The sequence below is a fragment of the Anarrhichthys ocellatus genome, unplaced genomic scaffold (assembly GCF_004355925.1).
Source record: "Anarrhichthys ocellatus isolate YVR2014 unplaced genomic scaffold, GSC_Weel_1.0 scaffold68, whole genome shotgun sequence".
Classification (NCBI taxonomy): Eukaryota; Metazoa; Chordata; class Actinopteri; order Perciformes; family Anarhichadidae; genus Anarrhichthys; species Anarrhichthys ocellatus.
Genome location: NW_022280098.1, coordinates 1,536,909 through 1,560,765, shown reverse-complemented (window position 1 = coordinate 1,560,765; position 23,857 = coordinate 1,536,909). Strand labels below are relative to the sequence as shown.

The 23,857-nt window shown below is 39.7% G+C and overlaps 1 protein-coding gene across 24 annotated transcripts in view; it reads left to right on the top strand.

Moving 5' to 3' along the window:
- The window catches only part of col13a1 (collagen, type XIII, alpha 1), a 135,625-nt gene that overhangs the window by 100,362 nt on the left and 11,406 nt on the right, over positions 1–23,857 (top strand). For 13 of the 24 annotated variants that reach the window (XR_004213699.1, XR_004213693.1, XR_004213703.1 and 10 more), the window contains 23 exons: positions 473–565; positions 2,081–2,122; positions 2,234–2,251; positions 2,771–2,797; positions 3,252–3,296; positions 4,758–4,784; positions 5,995–6,039; positions 10,826–10,861; positions 10,950–11,003; positions 11,536–11,622; positions 11,755–11,781; positions 11,881–11,916; positions 12,018–12,074; positions 12,167–12,190; positions 12,281–12,334; positions 14,067–14,111; positions 14,486–14,620; positions 16,004–16,075; positions 16,273–16,311; positions 16,433–16,483; positions 17,363–17,389; positions 17,533–17,619; positions 22,526–22,561. Coding sequence is in view for 5 of the 24 variants with exons in the window: in XM_031873086.1 (XP_031728946.1) it covers positions 473–565; positions 2,081–2,122; positions 2,234–2,251; positions 2,771–2,797; positions 3,252–3,296; positions 4,758–4,784; positions 5,995–6,039; positions 10,826–10,861; positions 10,950–11,003; positions 11,536–11,622; positions 11,755–11,781; positions 11,881–11,916; positions 12,018–12,074; positions 12,167–12,190; positions 12,281–12,334; positions 14,067–14,111; positions 14,486–14,620; positions 16,004–16,075; positions 16,273–16,311; positions 16,433–16,483; positions 17,363–17,389; positions 17,533–17,619; positions 22,526–22,561 (1,164 nt within the window). In the remaining 19 variants the exon portion in view is untranslated. The remainder of the gene's footprint in view (positions 1–472; positions 566–2,080; positions 2,123–2,233; positions 2,252–2,770; positions 2,798–3,251; positions 3,297–4,757; positions 4,785–5,994; positions 6,040–10,825; positions 10,862–10,949; positions 11,004–11,535; positions 11,623–11,754; positions 11,782–11,880; positions 11,917–12,017; positions 12,075–12,166; positions 12,191–12,280; positions 12,335–14,066; positions 14,112–14,485; positions 14,621–16,003; positions 16,076–16,272; positions 16,312–16,432; positions 16,484–17,362; positions 17,390–17,532; positions 17,620–22,525; positions 22,562–23,857) is intronic. The other 11 variants (XR_004213697.1, XR_004213694.1, XR_004213688.1 and 8 more) reach the window with 8 other exon arrangements.

Here is a 23,857-nt window from a genome sequence, read left to right as displayed (position 1 = left end):
GGTAAGGGCCTGGCAGCTAGGTGCAACATCCACAGGGAACGGATCAAAGCCATTGACCAGGAGTCAGTAAAACAAAGTTCTGCACTGAGCTTACATCTCTACCAGCTCATGCCATGACCAATGTGCCTCTGGTGCCCTTCTTGGTAAGACCCTGTAACAAGGCTCCTTGATTATGTCCTGACACCTGACTCAGCTCAATTCCCTGAAGTCCATTGGATATTGTACAAGCCCTGGAAAAGAATGATCTTTGAATTTGGAATATTTTATCCAACATACGCATTCCAAATGTCAAAAATGAATCTTCATGCTCAAGCATTCCAGTATAAACGCTTGCCTTGCTCCCCGGCTAACCTTCCTCTCTGCAACCCCCCTGCTGCAGTTATTTGTGGTGTTGTGTGAGGTTGTTGTGTGGGCATGGCCAGTGTGGTGAGGCATGCTCCAGCATGGCAGATTGTAACTCAAGGTCTCCCAGCAGGGTGAGCCTGGAGCGCAGGGACCCCCGGGACCTCCAGGACCCCCCGGACTCCCAGGGACCTCCGGCCTGAATGGAGCCAGTGGCCCAGTGGTGAGTCCCAGTCTGCTTTCAACCACAAATTCCAATTCTCCTTTTACAAATAGCCCACCTACACAAGTTGTTGGACAGAGACTCGAAAGCAGCGTAAAATGATGCATCGGTGGTCATTCAATGTGTGTTTCTGTCTTTCGATACTTTATGACTCCCTCACGCTGCGTGTGGCTCTCAGCACCAAGCCCAAAGGTTCCTACTGAAGAATTTAGAATAAATACATGAATTGCATTAATTGGTGTTGAGAAGACTATATTGGAACCTCATAAGATGCTTATAATTTGGCAGAAACTACTCTTCTACATAAAGAGAGTCTACAACAGGGGTATTCAATTAAAAGTCAACGAGCTCCATTTAGAGAGAATTTCCTCTTGCAAAGGTCCGGAACGTCACAGTAATCTGTAACATGCGCTCTGATTTAGTGCCCTATATACATTGAAGTAGCCTAGCAGTTGTATTAACGTCTGTATGTAGTCAACAACTGACTGTCAAATCAAATAAAGAACCTTCAATTCAACAATATCTCAACAATATATATACATGTTTTTCTCTTGTTTCAAGTAAAATAAGGGATGCATTTAAGAATAAACTGTCCACTTTTCTCTTTTTGGAGAATGTAAAATGGCTTCACTGACTCACATACTTTTTCTGTTGGCTCTCTCGCCCCGTCTCCCCCATGTGTGTGAATCTCACTAGAGTCGGGAAACTTATCGGAATACACACATTTGATTGGCTGAGCAGCATCACGTGAAGGGATTTACAATGCATGTAATAGGTCGTTGTGTTTCTTGGATCGCTGAATGAGTGCTGTAAAGGCTAGAAAAGTTGCGGCGGTAAAAATAGAAGCGCTCCGTCGAAATTTTATAATTCTCAATTATCTATCGGTTTTAGGTCCGGATACAACAGCGTCTTTAAGGTTTACGGTGCAAGTTCAAGCCTTTTACTTGGGAAAATATGTAGACTTTATGGACAGATTCTCACTACATCTACAAAAGGCCAGCCCAGTCATATGGCAAGTCAGGAAGTAGTCACAATGGCAATCTATTGGTTTTGTATACACAGACACGAATCGTCCGTTTGGAAAGCCAATTAGGATCCTTTTTTGTACCCACAAATATAACAAATCCACGTGACTATGCAACTGTCAGATATAGTGACATAGTATGAAATATTGACAAAAAACATTTATAGTGGGCAGGAAGGTCAGTGGATGGGTCCAACAAACACTAGACTTTTAAGACCAGTGTTAGACACTGCGTGTCCCAAAGTGTTGGTGGTTTTGTAGCCTAAACCTAACTTTCGTCCTGTAACATTATGTTTTCCCCAAATAGAAGTTGTTGCAAGCGACGCAAAACAATTACCCAGATAACTCGTGTCTCTGTACACAAAACATTTTGTGACTATTTCATCACCTGTGTGTGAGACCGTGTTGGAGAGACATAGTTGCTTTTACAATCTGGAATTGTAGATAGCCTCATTGATTCTGTGTAAAGAGTTTCTGCTGTTTTCATACAGGGTAAGCCTGGTGAACCAGGAAAACCAGGAAAAGACCCAAGGGTAAGCTTTGGTTCATTGAGTCGTCCACCTTTATTCTTTCAGAATCTTCTCATGAGGGAAAATGTGTTGTGTGATATTAACCTCCTTGTGATTTCTACATTGTTTCTGCAGCTCTTACCGGGACTGAAGGTACACATTTTTCTCTTCTTATCCAAACAGCAAAATTACAATTCTAGAAAACATGATTGGCATCACAGTGACCTCTCATGGTGACTATTAGTTATTACAGACAAACGCACTCAAAGACCGCATAAAACTAGCCATGAAACAGGGATCAGGTCAAGATGTTTCCACTTGGTCACCATGCAGCTGCTTCAATATTCAGACCAACCCCAACCTACACAACACAAACTCTACACATCACTATGTTTCCTTTGGATTGGATGAGCAGATCTCCACATAAAGCATTCATGGTAACAGATTATTTAAGAGGGGGAATGTAGATTGTGAGGTCAGAGAGATGGCCAGAGTCCTGTAAATACCTCTCACTATAGTAAACAAGCGAGCTGGGCTGCAGCCCCATCGGAGAAGCATCGGGGGGGGGACAGAAACCAAGCCTTTCTGTACACTTTTCTATTTAAAATACTGCATTTGCTACACTGGCTGGATATGTACTTGTTATGCACACACTTTGTTGTATCTCTATAGGGGGAGCCAGGTGTGAAGGGACTAAAGGTGAGTGGTCTTCTGAATCACTTTTGAAAAATTATTTGGTCAGTTGAATCCAGGATGTGGTTGGATTGGCTAGAACATAATTATTCCAGTACACAATCTATCTATACACAACCTGTGCACATTGTCCATTGAGTAATAGATGGATTTTCTATGACAATCATGAAACAATAACCATTTATTTCCCTCTGTTATGATGGACTTTCATGTATCATGTACTTTCAAGTACCTGCAGGGATTAATGCAGTGGCAGAAGGAAGTTGTGTTTGATTTATGTTTGCTTTGATTTGGTGAATAAAACGTCCAGTTTTATAGTTTTCAAGTAAGCTGGTGATTTAGAGGAAAGAAGACATACGACAGACAGGAGCGCCTCAGGAAGAGATGTTTTCAGCAAATCATCTGTCCCTCTGCTGTCTGTTTGTGAAGTTATAATATCGTCCCTTCTGTCCCTTCACAGGGGGATCAAGGTGATGTTGGCCCACTAGGCCCTGAAGGCTCAAAGGTATTCCACCTGTTTTCATGTTTAACTTTTGTCTTTTGTTTTTCACTCAAAAGTCTATGACAAAAGGTTCAAATCAACTCCAAGCATATGCTCAGATTTGTTTAAACTACCTTCATACAACATTCAACTGCCATATGTACACTGGAAGAGTTGATGGGTCATTGTTACCATTCCTCTTCTCCATACTGGCCGTGAGGGGATCCCTTACATGGTCTCTGCTTTTGATTGTTGTAACAGTGGAAAGTCTGTTTTGATGACTTTTATTCTGTTTCTGTCAAGTTTGAATGAGGTTTTTACGATGAGCAGCGAGGTAAAATGACGTGGCTTTAAGGAGAGCATATTAATTGAATATTTCGTAAGTTAACAAATTATAATAATTGTCCAAATCCCTGTTGATTTGATTTATTATATTTCACAATAGTCACATAGCATTGAACTGGGTTCAGGTGTGTTCAGGTTGTCGGAGCTAGAGCTGATTGCAGAGTCATTTGTTCCGGGAATCAATGCTGATTGTAACGTTTCCCACTGAAGGCAGAAGCCAGACGATAGTGGGTGTTACTGGCTTTATTTGTCCAGAGGGAAAGGGGCAATAGAAATTGAAGACAAGCCAAATTAAATTTTGTTTAACAACACTTCAATAGAACAATACTTAACCCCAAAATTGCTCCCGTAGCTGTGCCTACGGTGTAGAAATGTGATAGACTGAATTGTAAATCGCAAAGTGTCTGCTAAATGACTGTAATGTAATGTAAAGATTCCACCCATAATTGGTGTTAAGTAAGGCTAAATAACACCTTCCAACTTGATGTTGGTCTTTAGAAAACTCAACTGCAACAGTGTTGAGTTTCAGGAAGTCAATTATAAAATGTAGAGATGTAACCAATACGTCATATGTTCATTAATTCATGACTTTTACTTTTCCCCTTCAACTTTACTCCAGTGAGACATCTCAGTCATCTGGGTATCATCCAACAGGCTGCTGCTGTCCCAACAAAACTGCAGTATATATCTATAACATGACTCTATAAAAGGGATTCAGCCTGAAGTTTTGAGGACAGGACCACTGGAAGAACTGTGTTGCTGTGAGCTTCTGTGCAGATTATTGCCTTGTAAACTTTAACCATTATCCGTCTCACTTTGTTTTCCCATGAACTCAGCATAGAACCCTGAATCTGTTTTCTGCCATGAGCTTTATGAGCACATCAGGCAACCGAGTTGAGGGTCACTAAGAGGACACAGACGAGGCCTACGCAGGCACAATTATCTGGCTTTTTGTTTCAGAGGTTGAACAACAAATTGCAAATGCAAATGCTCCTTCAGTTTAAACATCCAGTCTGTGAGGTGTTGGAAACAGTCCTCACTGCTCCCCATAATGCTCATAGAGGATCTCCTGCTCCATCTAGTGGATTGATTGTTGTCAGTTGTTACATTTACTATATTTGCCTCTGCTTTGCTTCACAGGGAATTACCGGAGACCAAGGAATTAAGGTAAGATTTTTTACCTTTTCATTTTTCTTAAGAGTCTCAAAATATTAGGAACAGCTGCCAATGAAAGTTACACCCCACTGGCTTTGTTCTATTCAGGTTAAGGACGTCCTGAGACCTGTCCCCTCCTCTAAACACTCTTGTTCAGACACCAAAAACAAACTGTGCTTGTACCGACAAAAGAACCTTCTCTGAAGATCCACTTACTGTTTTTTGATTTGAGTCTCAAATGCATCTGATCATCTTAATTAGTAGATGGAGTTTTGCTCACAAAGATACATACAGATGCATAAACCTTTCTAAATACAACTTTCTTGAGGAAATGAAAAATCAGTTTTCAGCTTTAGAACAATATATTTTTCCAGATTGTCAAATCCAATATGTCACAAGCTAGTTACTCACCTTGAGTTAGAATTGTTTTCTTAAACTTTTGGGGCATTTAAAATGTAAGAGTCTGTAACTATTAGCTATAGAAAGTAAATTGCGCTTTCAGGAATTAAAACCTCCACATTTTTATCAAAAACAAATAATGATAAAATGCTAACTGAGGTCAGTAGTAGCTACGGCCCAGTTGTGTCTTAGCTTTAGCTTGTGCTTTAGACTGACATGGATGTATTAACAGAGGAACGGACCTTGCATTGCTTATTCTGTCTGTCAATTCTTTGGAAAGAATAGAAGATCTAAACGCCCGGTGTAGACAGTTTGTTCACACAGAATCTTCTTGCTAACTTAATCATGATCTAAGTTTGGGAGTTTTGATTTATAGTTTATTGGAAAGACACACTTCATTCAGCAGAGAAAAGGGTTATCACAACCTTGGGGTTAGGATTAAGGTTATGCTAACCCTTACCATACCCTTAGCACATGTTGAATGGCAAGTTTTGTTCCTATATGACAAGCCTTTGACTGACAACATGATCATAGAGTCATGATCTGGATCTAGAATAAGTTGCCTTACTTGCATTACCCGTCTGGATGAAAAATCTCCCCTCCACTTGCTACTAATTTCTTGACAAGGCAAGTTCTTACTGCTTCTATCCAGGGACCAACATGATAGGAGGCCCCTGATGTCATCTCTGAAAATGTAGATCTCCTCCTGTCAGTCTAGAAGGAATACTCCCTTTTCCCCCTGAGCCTCTGCTTGTCTTTTGATTTCACCCTGGTTGAAAGGGCATGTCTCATCTCTGAGCTGATGTTTCCATCCACTCTGTAGGGAGATGAAGGAAAGAGGGGTTTCCCTGGAGAGAGGGGAGGGAAGGTAGAGTGAAAGTCAAGCATGGAGTTTGTGTGTGGCGTGTTAAGATCTATTTATGCATGGCGAGATCACAGATGTGGCTGCTGGAGTCTGGATTAAAAGTTCTTTAAAATGTATCTCTAAGTGGAAAGGTACTTCAAAAGTTACCTGAAATCCATCATGAATTCAAATCCATATGAGAGGACATGGAGTATTACTGCAATGGTATACTCAATATCATGGCTCTTAACACCCCGGCCCTTAAATTTTTTAATCTGAGAGGCTTTACCTGGCAAGAATACATATAGTGCACGTGCACTGGGGATCTTTCTATTTTTGTCGTGATGTTTAATCTGGCCTTTTTGGTTCTATTTTGAATTGTTAGGATCCTATTCAATCGGGACATTTCAGTGTTCATGAGACATAAACTAATGAGTGACGTCACAGTGACATCACGGTGACTGCGTCCATTTCTTATAACAGTCTCTGGGCACTCCATATTTCAAAACACCACCAGACGTCACCCATTGGTTTGTGGACTATGGTTTTGAAGCAGCCTGTCAGGTTAGCCCCACCCTAAAGTATAATCTGCTTTATGGTTTATTTGACTCTAAATGGGACCATAGTCTACTCAATGAACGTCATGCTGTATTGAAGAAGACTTAAGCAATTGAGACCATAAACTCATGTTTACAATGTTTACTGAGGTAATAAACAATAGGGTCATTTTCACATAGACTTCTATACAATCAGGCTTATTTTTGCAACCACAGGAGTCACCCCCTGATTAGAAAGAATGCAGGTTAAAGGCACTTCTGCATTCCATTGGGCCCTCTCATTAATGGATATAATATGCCTGTCCAATTTTATGCAGACTACACAGAGGAGTCCCAGTCCCAGCTGACCTGCAGCAACAGCTTCTTTGGCTACAGTAGCATGGCAGTAGCAGTGGCAGTCATATGTGTGTTTTCTCCATTAAACCTAATAAATGGAGAAATGGAGGGGGGGGGGAGTAAAAAGCAGAAAACTTCAAAGAAAGTGCGTATTCGTTGGTATCCATAGGAAGCAGGGATCTGGAAAGCTTTTATTGTATAATAATAAAGTGAAATAGCTTTTGCAGGCCGATCCTTCAGCGTTAGGGTACGGTCACATGAGGAGTTGAGGCTTTCATCAACCCAGGGGAAGTCTGTTCTATATATAATCTCAGAGAGCTGAGTTCAATAAATTGGGCCAGGTAGAGGTCTTGGCACAAATAATGACTTGCCCAAGTCTAGCCATGAAGGAAGCAGACCAACTACCACCTCAAGACCTTGTCCCATTGGTCACTCTGGTGAATTACTCTACTGCTTCGCTATAGACTGATCTAATAAGCTCCATCTTTGAGAGCAGCTTTGACTTTACTTTACCTCTGGTATAAGCAACATGCGATGACAGAGAGAGTGTGGATTTCATCACAAAGGAGAGTGTGTGCCAACAGTCACACTTCTTTGACCAAATGAAAAGGTATCTCTGCCTGTTTCCACTTTAAATGAAAACCAATGAGCTACCCAGCTGGGAGAAATATTATGAGAAGAGGGGAAGACAGCAGTTAAGTTCTCCAATCACCCACTGTGTTCTATAACTCTTCATTGTGGCCATACATCTGTATGCAGCATATTGTGTTATCTCTCTCTGTCACTTAATTTAACAGTTAGCCTCTTTTAAGAAATCTGAATCTCCTGAATGAATCAGAACACAGTGGCGATCAAGGTTGGGTTAGATTCGTCCTTTGGTCCAGAGCAAGATACCTGATGCAAATATTTTGTCCAAATATTCATGGTGCCCAGAGGAAGATTCCTTGAACCATTTATCTTTGGTACACCCCATGAACGTTCTACTACTAGCACTCTTAAGCCTAATATCCTGCATTATATTCTATAATATGTATAATACCTGGCACTTGTATGGTCTCAAGAGGATGTACCCTTTTAAATGTGAGAGGGGAAAAGAAATTCTGAATGAAAAGTACTGTACTGTTAGTAGTATGAGCGCAAATTAGCAAAATACCTACCCCCAATAAGTCCCTAGCTTTGTACAGACCATTGTGAGGGTAGAGGATCGTAGAGGAATAAGCAGAAATGCAATGTCACATTCCATCGACAAGCAAGAGGAAAGAGCACCTGAATGCAGTCACTAAGGCAGAGCAGAATGAATATTGGCACTTTAGTGAACGGTCAATGAACTCTTACAGTTGGCAGCAAAAGGCTGTACAAACACACAAACAAAAATCCCAAAAGACAAAGGCCGGAAGTCGGGTCACAAACTGGCAACATAACTAAACACAAGCAGCAGATCCTGAGCAGGTTAACATGTGAAGGGTAAGGGTCAGGAACAGGACACAGACAGGCAAGAACCAATACAGGAGTGGCTATTTATCAAGATATTGCACATAACTGCACGTTTGCCTCCAATCGTGGCTTGTTTGAACAGGAATATAGCACAGTATGCCTGACACTTACAATAACTGTATATATATACATAAGTAGCGGTACTCAGTTGAGAGACAATGAAACTGTTCATTGACACATATTTTCTTGTTTACTTCTGATCTGATCAAAACAAATTTGATTGGCCTTTACCGTTAGGCAAAGGTGCTTCTTAGAAACCATGTGGCATTGATATATTTGACAATCAATATTTTCTGGAAAATTCCTTATTTCTATGATATTTGGCAGTAGTGAAGCTGGCTTACTGATGTATAACGTTTAAGTGCTCTTAACGTTATAAGAACTTTGTATCATGACACTGATACATTCGACTAAACCTAATCCTGTCCATCTGTTACCAAGCATACCACTTCACTGTTTAGTGTACACATGGAACTTCTCCTTGTAAATCATTACCAAAACTGGCAATGAGTAGCTGCGTCTCCATGTCCTTCCTCTGACACTGAGTGTGACAGGACGACTTGGCTTCAGTACAAGCAGAACAAAAACAAGTGATCCTGCAGCATCATTGGAAGATGATTACAGTTCCTGTAAGTGTGAGGGTGAGGGATTGGTTCAAACTCATCCCTCCGTACTTTTCCTCTGAAGTGGAAAGCCTTTGGCTGCATGCCCTCAAAAAAGAGATTAGCATATTGATAAATCAAGACAAGGCATGCCAGTGTGACAGCATCCATCTGGGCCTCCGCCCATGTCACGGAAAGAGAGATGTTAAAATAGAATGAAGGACAAACTTTCCAGGACCAGAGGAATGCTACAAGCTGATTGAGCAGTCATAGATCAAAGAGAGATGCTGTTTCCTGTTTGGGGCAGTTGGTTCTTTGGGAACGCCTCTATTGAACCCCTTCACCACTCAGGTACTTCTGAGGGTAGCGGGGATAATGGAGATCCAGCATGGCTTGTATCTGGCTACAAACCCTTGTACGCCAATGGACACTCTGTCCTGTTGTGGTCCCTTTAATCTCCATCCTAATCATAAATTACATGTGATTAAAACTGGAAAAGACCTTCAGTACTCAAGATACAGTAATGACACTATCCAAGGATGAATGCTTGTTGTATTGTCTCAATGGTGCTGTAAGAACAGTTGGTTAAGAAGCAAGAAGTAGCAGTGTTAAAATGAGCTACAGTGGCATTACGCCTCGTAGATACAGCGATAGCAGTATTATGAGTAATCGTACCAATAGAAGTATGCTGTAATTATACTTACTAATAAATACATTTACTATAAATATGCGGCTTCCTGATCCTGTTTATTGGTTATCAATGGAAATGTACTTGTTGATATATACTGCTTTACTTTCCATTTTGTAAATATGTATTCATATCCATGGACATGAAATGCCATTTTCTGCAAAGGGATCATGGGTTAAAGTTGTATGATAATGTGGATAATCCATAGCATACATGTCTTTCAATGAATCACAGGATAAAGCTCTCACCTTCTTCTGACATCTTGTCATCTATATATGACCAAACTAACTGCCATAGCGGTTGAAATGGAAGCACCACAACCTTGAATGTGTTACTTGAACATTTGATACATGTGGGCTATCACAGTACCAAGTCATTTGGACTTCCTGGCAACTCGGAATGCTAATGATACAAAGATGAAGGTTAGTCAAATTAGTATTTTAGTGCTAATTTGATGGAGCTTGTTCAAATGGTTCCTGCATCTTCTGTCTTCATGTATGTTGCTATACAGAGCAAATCACAGCCCTCTGAGAAAACACTGGCAATATGAACTTGTTATCCTCTGTCTACAACTAAAATAAATTATATTCAAGCATCATCAGACACACAGTGGACAGCCTACCGATTCCACTAGGGAAAACAGGATTGTAGAAGCTCCTTCTACCATCTAGCTGTGGCTGTGCTTTGTGTTGTCACCGCTGTGGCTGTTCCTCATCTTTAAACCATCTACTCATTCAAAAGAAAAGAGGAGCAAGAACACAGACTCAACTGTGGTTCCTTTCACTCTATACTTTTACATGGGCAGATAATGAGAAATTGGGCCCCTGGCTCCCACTCCTCCTGCATAGGAAAACACACCCAGTCTGAGAGAAGATGCTGTTTCCAGTCTTTTGACTTCTCTTTGTAGTCATTTTGCATCTCATTATGGTTGTTTTGTCTTTGGAGTCATTAGATTGACTTCTCTTCTGCCCAGTTAGCCCATTCAGTACTCTCTCCATGTATTGCATGCATAATTGCTTTCTGGATGTGTCTGCATGTCTTTTTCAATATCCTGAAAAAAACTGTCTGACAATTCTTTTCATTTTCTTCCTTTTCCACCATATTTGACCTTTATGCCAACTTGGCCATCGTAGGGAGGGCCAGGTTTCCCGGGCGCTTCTGGGTTAAAGGTAAAGTCATTAATGAGCAGTGTGTGTGGCAGTTATTACATACCCAATCAGATCAGTGGTTCATAACTGTCTTTCTTTCACTGCAAAGGGCCAGGCTGGCCACCCAGGTACCCCTGGCATCCCAGGCAAGAGGGGCTACAGGGTAGGCCTGGAATGGAATGAGCACCCTTACTGTCTGGTTGTCCGTCAGTCAGTCACCCTTATTCCTCTAATAACTGGACATCTGTAGTCAGACATTCATCGCATCAGTGTTTTGTGTTTGTGACGGGCCAAAGCTCCAAATAGGACTGTGCTTCCCTCGTGGTTTGTTGGAGTGCTTTGGTGTCTTTGGATGATATAATCAGTCAGCTTAAATGACTACTTCAGAATCGGGGCGCTAACTTTATTGTTGATTCAGTCTGAATCACAGAAGAATGGATTGTCTTGGACATGTTGTGATCTGTGGGAATGTACAGAAATGCTCAAATAATCTCGACTCATAAGCACTTACTAGCATACTAACTTCCTTTTTCTTCAAATTCTATCCGTGGATCCTACTTTTTATGTCTCAGCACCATATTGGACATAAAAAATCTATGTTTTTCAGTCAATCTCTATTCATTATTGTTCTTGTCTGGTTAATAGTAACACGTCGTACTGCATTCAGCTAAGACTTTGCTCTCTATGTATGGCAGGGTGAGAGGGGAGAAGCGAGCTTTGTAGCCCAGGGAATTAAAGGAGAACCTGGTTCACCAGGACTGCCAGGCCTAATGGGAATAAAGGTAAAGGGAAATAGTTGTATTAGAGTATAGATACAGTACATGCATGCACAGCAATGCCTCCATCAATTATTATTAAGTAACATTTTAACAAAAGCTAGTGTCCATGGAAGTGACTGTATGTTTATCTTTCAGGGTGACACGGGTGATAAGGGAGACACGGTGAGATAAAACAGCATAATGGGAAGACTTTCCAAATAATAACACAAGTTGAGAGTGTTTATGGAGAATCTAAGTGTCATACCTTCATCTAACCTCTAGGGGGAAGCAGGCCCTGATGGCCCAGCTGGACCAAGAGTAAGTGGGGACTGGCAGAGTCCTTGTTGCAAATATTGACACAAAATGAATATTTATAATCATAATGATATTGTTAACAATTTTTTTTTTTCACCTTATAGGGTCCTCCAGGCCCAACTGGGGAGCCAGGAAAGGCTGAAATCCACAACAATGAAAATGTATGTGTAACTCATATTTAGTAGCAATTTTCCTTACATGTATTAACAGTAAAGAGTAAACAAATACTGTAACATTCAACATTCCTCCACAGGATATTCGCAACATACCCCTGATGGTAAGTACATTCTAGAGTTTATCACAACATGTGCAAGCGCAGAACAGTAGTAAACGTTCTATTTAATGGCATCATATCTTCTCCTCCTAGGGTCCCCCTGGATTACCTGGACCTTCAGGGGCCCCTGGACTGCCTGGTACCAAAGTAGGAGAGATTTTAATATGACAATTAACACGTTATGTTCTGACACTATTTCATTACACACTGCATGTAAAAGATGAGCCACAATTCCTACATTCAGAAAATAAATATATTGTTTTGGAGTGTTGTTGTAAGTGTTAATGTTGTGTTTGTGCCATAGCCAGAGTGACTCGGCTCAGGAAAAGATCTTTGTTTGGGTAAAATAACAATGGAAATGGCGTTACTCGAGTTACATGAGTCAACGCTGACTTTTGGGTTTGGGTAGACTACGAGATCACCCGTCCTGGCTCGTGATTATTTGTAGTAATTACAAATCGTATATGTGGGTTATACGAATTATAGTGCATGACTTTTCGTAGATACAGTAGCTATGAACAGTGTATGAAAACAGCCTGAGTTACATACCTAAATAGTAGAAAATAGTAGAATGTTAAAGCATAAAAATATGCCCTGGGTGGAAGCACATCGAACTTCATTTAAATTATGTCAGTCAGACGGTTTGTATATTTTATGACCAGTTACTTCTAATTTTTTGTGAGTTTTCCTTCGAAAGTCCAGCAACACATTTCAATATCTGCTGGTTATATGCATACAGTCTTTTCAAAACAAACTTCCTTCTTAACAGGAAACAACTTACTTATGTTTAGGCAACAAAAACACTTATCTAGGTTCAGGAAAAGATTGTCGTTTGGGTTGAAATAAGTAATAAAGCGTTGTTACTGAAGTACCCAATAGTCCCCTGGATTAAGATGACTGTTTGTTGGAGCCATTCACCTCTTTATATTCCCTCAATGATAAGTATGTGTTTAAAATATCTATGAATTACGGTGCATTGTTTTTCATATGTACAGCTACAAATGCTGGATGAGGCCAGCATATATGGAGAGAATAGGCCTTTCGGCAATGTGTGAGGTGATGCACGAGTTCTACAGGAAATAGAACCTTGAAAATATGCCTGTATGCAAAGAAGAGCTCACATTATATAACACACGGGACCACACGGGAAAAAGAGAAGTTGAACCCATATCTGGTTTTCATTTGTTATTTTGTTCCTTTTGAAAAATGGTCAGTAGAAATCTATAAAAAGATGATATCTTTATTCGACATAAACTCTAAATACTAAAAATTTACTATACAAATAGTCAATTAAATGAAAAATCTTTTCTTTTCATACAGACATGATGATGGGTAATATGTACGTATGTTGATGATGATGTTTAGTCTCTATTTGATCATGTGATAAGACTATACAATATATTCTACCTAGTTTAGGCACAAAATTAGTCAAGACTGAAGTGCTGAGCACATATGCAAGCCCAGTGAGCATTCATGCCTTTCAAAGGAAAAGCATTAGAAAGTAACTGGCCCCACCATAATAGTGTGTCCTGGGGCCCGTTGTAATTACCTTACTCCACTAGTGCCAATGCAAAGTGCTCCAGAAAAAAATGCAGGGTCCTCTGGCAAAGAAGTTGAACTTGGCTCAACTTTTACAGCAACGCAATGCAGCATCATCCAGCGAGGTGCCACATTGGCGGCCAATCAAATACATGGAAACCCAAAAGTTAATTTGTAACTTCAATAGTGTATTTCTACAGTTTACCTTGCCATTGTTGTGATAAAAGATAAAATAGTTGCTGCCATGATGACTTTTCAGAGTTGTTAAATCCTGTGTATAAGTATTATAAAAAGTTGCATTCTTTGCCGAGTTGGTAATACAGCCTTGGTGTGTCCTCAGGGTGAACTTGGTCTGCCAGGTCCTCCAGGACTGGACGGAGATAAGGTAATAAGTTATCAGCCAGGCAGTTGAATTATTTCATAGATCTACATTGTGATAGTAGTCAATTGATTGCAGTGATGGATGATGATTAAAGCTTACATTTTAGATTTCACTTTTTTCCTGATGTTGAATATTGTTAATGTTAAGATGTCAGCCATGTTATCCGACCAGAGAATTGTTTGCGTTCCTCGTGATGCAACTTCAAAAAAATGTTTTTTGTTTAGTTTTTTGTCTTGTTTTTCTTGTGTTGGAAATGGGCTACATCTGCATTTTGTTGTGTATGTATTTGTGTTGCATAATGACAATAAATGATCTTTGAATCTTAACATAGCTTCTATCGGCTAAAGTGAGGTGACCTTGACCTCTTGTGTTTTCAGGGGCCCAGGGGGAAGCCTGGAGAGCCCGGTCCTGTAGGCCCAGCCGGTCCTGAAGGTCCCAGAGGGGCGGGTGGTGTCATGGGTTTCTCTGGACCCAAAGGGGACAAGGGAGACATGGGTCTATCTGGATCACCTGTGAGTGACTGTGTTAACCACACACCACATCACACCACATCACTGCCTGGGGTTCCCTGACCAAAGCCCCAGTCTCACATCTGTCATTATCCAGAGGGAAGGCCTTGGGTTTTCCAGCTGCCCTCTCATTATCTAATTAGAGACTCACTAGCTTGGAAGGGACCAGAGGATTGACACTGTGTTCAGCTTTTAATTCACTGCAGCATGGATCCCAAATGTGCCCCCATATAGAAGGCTATGCTATTTGTAGCCCGGTGTTACTCTGAGAGCCTTTAGTTAAAACTGCTCTTCTGTATCCTGTATATATCTGTACGATTGACAGTTTGTTACATTACTTATTAAGGGAGACATTTATTTTGCTCTTGTGTGTACATCTTGTTTTGTTTGTTTGAGCATGCTGATATTGGTCTTGGGCTGGCTCAACAACAATGAGATGGAGTGCGCAGTAGGGCCTTCACAACACTCCTAATTAAGAAATCCCTGTGTATGTTATTGCTGAATGCATCATTTTCTATTTTAAGAAATATCTTCAAGGGCCCATCCTATACAGTCCCACCATGTACTTGGATTGTGCAGTGCTTAAGTAACTGTATGAACATGTTGTGGGAATGTGTGAATGAGCCTGCAGGAGGATGGTAAGTGATGGAAGAACTAACCAACTCCTTTATTAAAATCAAAGTACCAATGCAACAATATAAAAAAGCTCCATAAAATGAATAAATAAATATAATAAAACACATTACATTTAATACAGTTGAATGTAACTAAACTAATGTAGAGTAGAAGCATAAAGTAGCACAAACTTCAGATGTGTACCCATGTACAGTATTTAGTAAATTGAAATCATTATTGGTCGTCTAGAAATGGGCTGTTAATCTATAAGACAACACCCCCCTTCCCCCCTCCAGCCCAAAGTAACAGCTTTCTAACAACGAGACGTGAGCACCCACACAAGTAGAACACAAATAGGTGCCATGCAAGGGCATGATGGGACCATACATTATCTATTTTGAAAACAGATCAAAGTATGGAAAACCAAGTATTCAACATTTGTCAGAGCATTAAATAATTGTTTATAAACCATATGTTGCAGGTAAACATTTTGAAAAATGGATGGCTCCAACAGCATTCAAAACTGAGCATTTATTTTCCCCAGCGCAAACTTAGCTTGAAAGCTAAATATATAACATTTTTTTATTTCAAATAAGAATGAACCCCAATTGACGCATACTGGCCCGGGTGCTGGTTGGTGAGAAGCCTTTGTTAAAATGTTCTGCTTTGTCTTTTATGCTTTGATTCTAACATGAAGATGAACTCATCAGTCCCTAAATTGAAACACTCTGCCGTTATCGTGATGTCCATCTCCCCTTTCTTGTTCTGTAGGGTTTAGATGGCCCTACGGGTGAAAAGGGGGCTACAGGGGCCCAAAGCCCGATCGGATTACCTGGCTCAATGGTACGCAATGGTGCCCCTCAGGCTGCATCTCTCTGGATGCAGTGTCTGACCTGGCAAAGGGGGAACAGTAGAATATATTTTGTATTCACCCCAAATGCTATGTGAAAAAGTGCTGTGTTGTCTCATTCTTCATTCACTTAATAGTTTGTCTGACTTGGGAATGTGACCCTCTGTGTCTTTGCCACCTATGTTCACAGGGTCCTAAAGGTGAACCTGGAGAAGGACGGTCAGAAATGGTAAGTTAGTCATTAACCCGCAGGTCTGATTTGTACAATTCCTGGTAAATTATAGCACAGCAGGTTTTATGAGAAACATTTTCTGAATTGAAACCTTGTGTTTGTATGTGTCTGTGTTTAGGTCTATGGACCTCCAGGGCCCCCAGGACCTTCAGGACCAGTTGGCCCAGCAGTGAGTCAAATATGCCATTCAACCACTGAAACGTAGCACTAAACACCCCAAACACTTTCAAAGGGTTTCCAGTTCATTTGGCTAATTTGGCCTCAGGTTGAAGTTTGACAGATATCTACTGAACAGTACATGACTTCCCTCAATGTAATGAGCCAATAAGAAAGATGAAGTTGCAAGTGAACACCTTAACATTTGCAATCGGAGAGTGAAAGGTTGCCAATCAAGTGCAACCTCCCAACGCAGTTCTAAAAGGTCTAATCTTATATCTACAATATATATAAAAACATGTATCACTATTATTTTTAGTTCTTGAGAGTGTACGGTGCCATTTTAAATGGCACCAGACATCTTCTCTTTGGGTTAGGGAAGTGTTCGTTGATTTGCATAATTTCCCTTTGCAACGAATCCTGCAGATTTAATGATCCTGTTATTAAGATCCTGTTATTTAATGACCTAAAGAAAATTCTAAATACCTTAATTATTTATTTAATCTTAGATAATGATCAGGCGTCTTAAACAAGTATAGTGTAACATCGTCTGCATATAAGGAAATTCTGATATCTTGAGTTATATTTGTACCTTTTAACAAATGTTTAAAAATATTGTTCCAACACTTCATAGTCATTTAATCTGTTTGACAGGGAGAAATAAAATTGAGTTTGAATAAAGAAAATAAGGGAAATAAAAGGAAAAACAATGAAATCAAATGGATATGTTGCTCATTAACTGAAGCTCACCCAGTAGAGTTTTAATCATGCCGAACTTGTATTTGCACTATTTATCTTAATGTGCCTCAAATATACCAGTGCACTGGTACATTTCAACAGTTGGGATACAGTAACATTGTGTCAGTAATCTCACTGTTTCTGCTCCATCCAGGGATCTCAAGGATTTTCAGGGCCTAAGGTGAGATATTGTTACTATAAAATAATATCTAACAGCTCCTACGTTTATTAAATAGACTTCCATTCACATGTTGTATACATGCATCATAGTTATTCAATGAATGACGGTGTAAGGATACATTTCCATTGTACTCTGTATATCAGGGAGAACCAGGCATAGGCATTAGAGGAGAGAAGGGAGCGTCGGGTCAGAAGGGCGACAAGGGCGACAGAGGCCATCTCGGACTCCCTGTAAGTACACTCTACTTCCTGTTCCTGTCTTAAAGTTCTTTGCCTTCTATCTTCTGTTTGTGTTATATCCTGTTAAGTTTCCTGAGAGCATTTTGATTATTTAGGGATTATCAACCTTAAAAATCCATATTGTTTCTATCCTAGTTTAAGCATTTCTTATTGACTGATGTTTCATGACTCAGATGTTGCTTCTGTCATCATAATCCTGTTAAAGTGCTGTTTGGAAGGGTGGATTGTTTCAAAGGAAGTTAATCATTTACATAACACTGCAAATCTAAAACATGTTCTGCTTGTGTGGACATATTTATTCAAAATGTTATTCAAATTACGATCAGGCTGTTTTCAATGTTCTTTAATACTCTACTGTTATAAGGTGTCTAGCACTGTGGGTTTCAATGTGTTGTTCTTGGTTTACGCTGACATTAACAAACACATGTATCTACTCAGTCACTGTCAGGTAAAAGCTTCTCTTCCTTCACCTTGATAGCAATATATAATAGGTCATTGCACAGTCAATCCTCTTCTTATGTCAAACGAGCAATATTGAATGCAATATTGTATTGTTAAAATAATACAGTAACCTTTCATTATGGGCAAGAAGTATACACTAACCAGCTGACCAGGGGTGGAAACAGTATCAACACAAGCCAGTGAAATATACTGAAGCACAGAGCCAAACGAAATTCTGAACTGCAGAAAGAACCAGATCTGGATTCAGAACAGGCCAATGTATCCTCATAGAACGGTTCTCATTTATCTGGTGTTGTCCTATGAAAGTCCAGCAGCACCTGTCACTTCCCAATCATTACATGCATAATGTCTTTTCAAAATAAACCTCTGTCTGAACAAGGCAAGGCAAGGCAAGTTTATTTGTATAGCACATTTCAACAACATGGTAATTCAAAGTGCTTCACATAAAACCATTAAAGCATAAGGCAAAAGAAACGGAGATTTAAAAACAATTAAGAACATTCATTGAAACAATAAAAACAGTCATTAAAACATTAAAAAACAGTGTAAGAAATAAAATACAGTAGTAAAATGCAGAAATGCAGGAAATTGATTAATATATTAATTGAATCTGATTCAATTAAAGGCAGCAGCAAACAGAAAAGTCTTCAGGAAAGAACAGGAAATGACTTGGTTAGGTTTAGGAAAAGATCGTTACTACAGAAATTACTTTCTTTGGGTTGAAATGACTCTGGATGTGACGTTACTTCAGTGAGAAATGACTCAATGTTGAACCTTAGTTTAACACAGGACTCAAACAGCTTTCACCTGGTGGAAGTCTAGTGTTTCTAGACCCACTCATGCACCCCAACTTCCTCCCTACGCACAGTTTGACGCTCTTTATATTTACTTGTTCTCGATTAAGTGGATTACATACAAATTGATTTTGTCAGATATATAAGAGTTACAGTGCATTACTTTTTGTAAGTATAGTACATACAGTGTATGAGAACAGCATTAACAGGCTTATAACAGAGACCTGCCTTTATTCCTACCTGCTAAGACCCACTCAATGAAACTTAACACTTCCTACACAGATGTTTCACAATAAAAGCCTTTCAGTGACTCAACGGGCATCATCCCACCCTGCTGTGACAATGAAAGGAAAAACTGCAAATAAATAAAACTAACAAATTAAGAAACACATTTACCAGTTTGGCAACACTTACAGGTCATAAAGAGACACGCTACCAAATAAAACAAGATAAAATGCTATGGTGTTGAAATAGTCTCATATCAGGCAAATATTCACAAACAAATGTCAAGTTACACAATTGGTAAAACACAATGCACAAATCAATGCAGAGTGATTTGTATCTGTATCTGTATATGTTCCTCTAATTTACAATCTCTTTGAGACTGTTTTACTGCACTTGTCTCCAACGCTCTTGTAACATTTATTGGTGCCACAGAGACAAAAAACATATAACTGTTAACGATATTATAACTGGATACTTACATGCAACAGCTTACATGCATGCACATTGATGCATCATTTATAGCATGAATCAAACACCACACAGTAAGTGGGAATCAGCCTGCAGCCAACACAAGTTCCAGATTTGACAGCTGTTCAATCTAAACATTAATGTGCACGCATCCATACATGTTTCATTATCGCCATCTCCTGGAGAGAGCTGGGTCCTCCCTTTACTTGTGAATCCTGGTTGAGACACAAAGGATCCATAAGAATCTCTTTTGATTCACAAATTCCATTTCTAAATGTTGTTGACGCTTTGTAATGATATTAAGTCATGCAAATGGGGATTCTTTAATTAAATATGATGAATTCTAAGACTGCTTATGTCTATTAGTATGAAGGTATATTTGTGTCTTTATTACGCAAACAAAAAAAAATGTTTTAAAAGCAAATTTCTCGCACTGCAATCAAAAATCAAGTTTGTAAGTGAAAATATATAAACTGAGAATAATTTATTTGTTAGTTTTGCTTATGAAACTAGAATTTTTGGTTAAAAAAATAAAATCTTTGGTTAAAAACAAAACAATCTTTGGTTGAAAAAAAAAGCTTTGGTTTCAAAACCAAAAGCTGAGTTCGGTGTAGTGGGCGGGGCATACGCTGCTGAATGTACCAGGAGTTTCTATTGGTCAGTTTGACTTGTCTCTCGGTATCTGCATCATCTAAACAGTGGGGCTAAATGTCAACACAGCAGCCCTCCATGTCGTTCTTAAAAAGAGACTCCACGACACTAACAACATGAGAACAAAGTGAAGTGCTGCTATATTTAAAATAATTTTGACAAAACAGAGCAGTCAACTTACCTCCATGTCACCGTAACCTCCCGTCTGTGTTTAGATGATGCAGATACCGAGAGACAATTCAAACCGACCAATAGAAACTCCTGGTACATTCAGCAGCGTATGCCCCGCCCACTACACCCAACTCAGCTTTTGGTTTCAAAACCAAAACTTTGGTTTCAAAACCAAAGCTTTTTTTTTCAACCAAAGCTTTTTTTTCAACCAAAGATTGTTTTGTTTTTAACCAAAGATTTTATTTTTTTAACCAAAGATTTTATTTTTTTAACCAAAAATTCTAGTTTCATAAGCAAAACTAACAAATAAATTATTCTCAGTTTATATATTTTCACTTACAAACTTGATTTTTGATTGCAGTGCGAGAAATTTGCTTTTAAAACATTTTTTTTTGTTTGCGTAATAAAGACACAAATATACCTTCATAATTAGCAAATTGTGTTATTTGAATTGTAAATGAGAGGCCCAGACACATATTTACAGACACAAATCCCTCTGTGTTTATTTGGGCATTGTGTTTGACAAGTTTCTGAACTTTGTTTGCGAATACGTGTGAGACTGTTTTAACACCACGTATACAGAAACTCTATTTGTAGGACACATCACAATAGATTGTTAGGGGAGACACTAACAAGTGTTGCTGAATACTTTCACAACACACACACTCACACACACATTTTTACTTCATCAAGCTGTCAGAGCTACTATATCATGGAGCCCACACTGTCACTAACTTCACTCACTGAAGAAATATGAACTCATTCCTGTAGAAGAAAAGGTGATTTCAGGGAGAAGCAGAGAAAAGCGTCTAGAATATGTGTTTGAAGGATATGATGTCAAACTGATTAAGAAAAATAGATTCAAAAGATGAAGATAGAAGCTAAAGCCTCCAGATCACAGTGTTCCACTGAATCAGCACATCACCTGGTGATCGAGACAAAAGACAAGGAACATAGGGAACCACCCTGTTCCTCTTTATTCACTATTACACAAAGTTTAACCATGACTAGCTCCAAATCAACTAAACCAGCCTGAACATGAAGAACATCTGAAACCCCTGATGAGAGTCTATGGAGCAGAGCCGGACCCTGGTCAGAGCTGGCCGATGCTACTCTATGATTGGCCAGTCTGTGTTTGAGGGGCGGGACATAGCAAAGGGTCAATTTTAGCTTTAACATTCTGACTGTGTGATTCTGTTTTCATTAGCATTTTACTAATTACCAGTTTGTTCATCGATGCTTGTGTGTGCCTTGAAAAGTTCTGTTGTGTTATGAATTGATTCCAAATGACTTGAAGTATTGTTGTATTGGCAGCACGCTTCTTTATTCATCGCTGAAGCAAAGTAACAAACACATTCACCAATTTGACAACACACACTCCTTTTTTTAATGTAATTGGGTATTTTGTTCTGGCACTTTCAAACGTATCTCACTGCCATCATCAGTGCACGTAGTTAGCTTTCAGACCATGAGTGGTGAATGAAAGCTCTGGAAAACACAAGATTGTGGACCTTGCCAGTCAAAATTTAAATTCTTCGTCAATTAACAGGTCGTTTTAAGTGCTTGAATATATTACCATTGACGGAGTTTATTGGTGAGAGTCTCAGTCAGACACTAGTTTATTTTGACTCAATCCCACATACCCCGTCCTGCTGGCACAGATACTCAGTAGAGCACGAAATGTGGATTAATCCACCACAGAAAATAGTTCCAAATAAATGCACTGCTCCTCCCTGTTTTAAGTAACGTTTGCTAAAACTGCAGTGACCAGTTGTTTACTGAATCCTTTAAAGAAAAAGAAATACATGTTTGTGAGCTGTTACTATAGATTGACACACAGGGTAGAGAAGTCACAAACGATTGACAGACTAACACTTTGAATGTGATGCCGGTCAGAGCACAGAGCATTACTATGAGCCACACACCATGACCAGTAATGACTCACAATTACTCTCACTCACTTTACCTCCACCTCCACCACTTCCTCACCCTTTATTTGTTATCATCTGAATGTTTTTGAAGTCACTTGAGTCACAGCTTCACTCACCTCCCCCCTCCCCCCCTCCCCCACCTTCCTCCATCTCCCCCATCACCTCTGCTCTCTAACTGTGTACAACGCTATACAGGGGGCTCATGGGTTAGACGGCAGACCGGGTCCAGTGGTGAGTGGCACAAGTCCCGTTCCAGTCCCCCCCCTCCCTTCTCTTCCTCTTCGTCTTCCTCCACCTCCCTGCTACAGCTTGCTTGATGTCTGTCATATCTGCTTGCTTTCCTGCTTCCCATGCTTGTCATGTCTTTATTCCTTCCTACAGTAGCTCTGCGAGGACAGCACTGTTCAGGGTTAGGGTTCTGGGGATGCACTGGCATGAAGAATCTACTTTCATGGCAAACAAGGCAACTCTATGCATCACCCTTATGCCCCCGTGGTTATTATTGACAACCTTTTCAGCAGTCATATAAGTTGGCTAAGCAAGAATCTTTCTCTAAGTCTTAATTCCAAAGACTAAGAGGAAGAAGAGCTTCCCATAGCCCATAAGTGAAACACGTTATTAGAACATATGGGCCAATATCTTACAGCAGAAATACTGGTATCAGCAGATATATTGTCCAATATGTAACAGTAGCATTGGTCATTTAGAAACAGTACATATGTCATCCAACACAGATAACTGACAAGATTTATTTTCAAATGTAACATATGCCAACATATCAGTCACAAACAATCAAAATGTTTGTGTTCATGAGAAAACATACATCAAATATATAGATCGGTACTGGCCTCAAGAGCTCAATATTTGTCGGGCTATACACCTTATGAATAATAGACTTAAACAATACAAAAATATTCCAAATTCTGAACTGCAGAAAGAACCAGATCTGGATTCAAAACAGGCCAATGTATCCTCATACAACGGTTCTCATTTATCTGGTGTTGTCCTATGAAAGTCCAGCAGCACGCTTACCCAAGATAACAACATAAACATTTTGTGAATATGAGAAAAAATTGTAATATCTTCATATTGGTCCAAACAATTCATGAGCCACCATGGCCACTCTGCGTTTGCAGTGCACTTGAGGCTAACAGTCTTTCAAAATGTTCTAAAATCTGTCCCTAATCTCCGAGAACTAAAGTGGAATGTTGCATAGTGCTGCTTTGAATTTCCATCTTGTCTGATATCGAACACCACAATAGTGCGACTCCTCAGTCCTCAATGCTGCTGCAACATTTCCTTGCCTCGTGCTCCTGTGTCAGCAGTGGGCTGCAAAGTTGCTATTGCTAAGAACTATCGAAGAGGAGCATGCAGATATGCCCATGCTGCATGTTGACATGTTATACAGTACGTTTGGTTCGCTGTACTCCATACAGCACTGCCCATTCTGGATATGCCTGAGATGCAAGGTCTTCCTCTCCTGAAAGCTACTCAGACAGATAACTGCAGCTGTTGACATTTGATTCA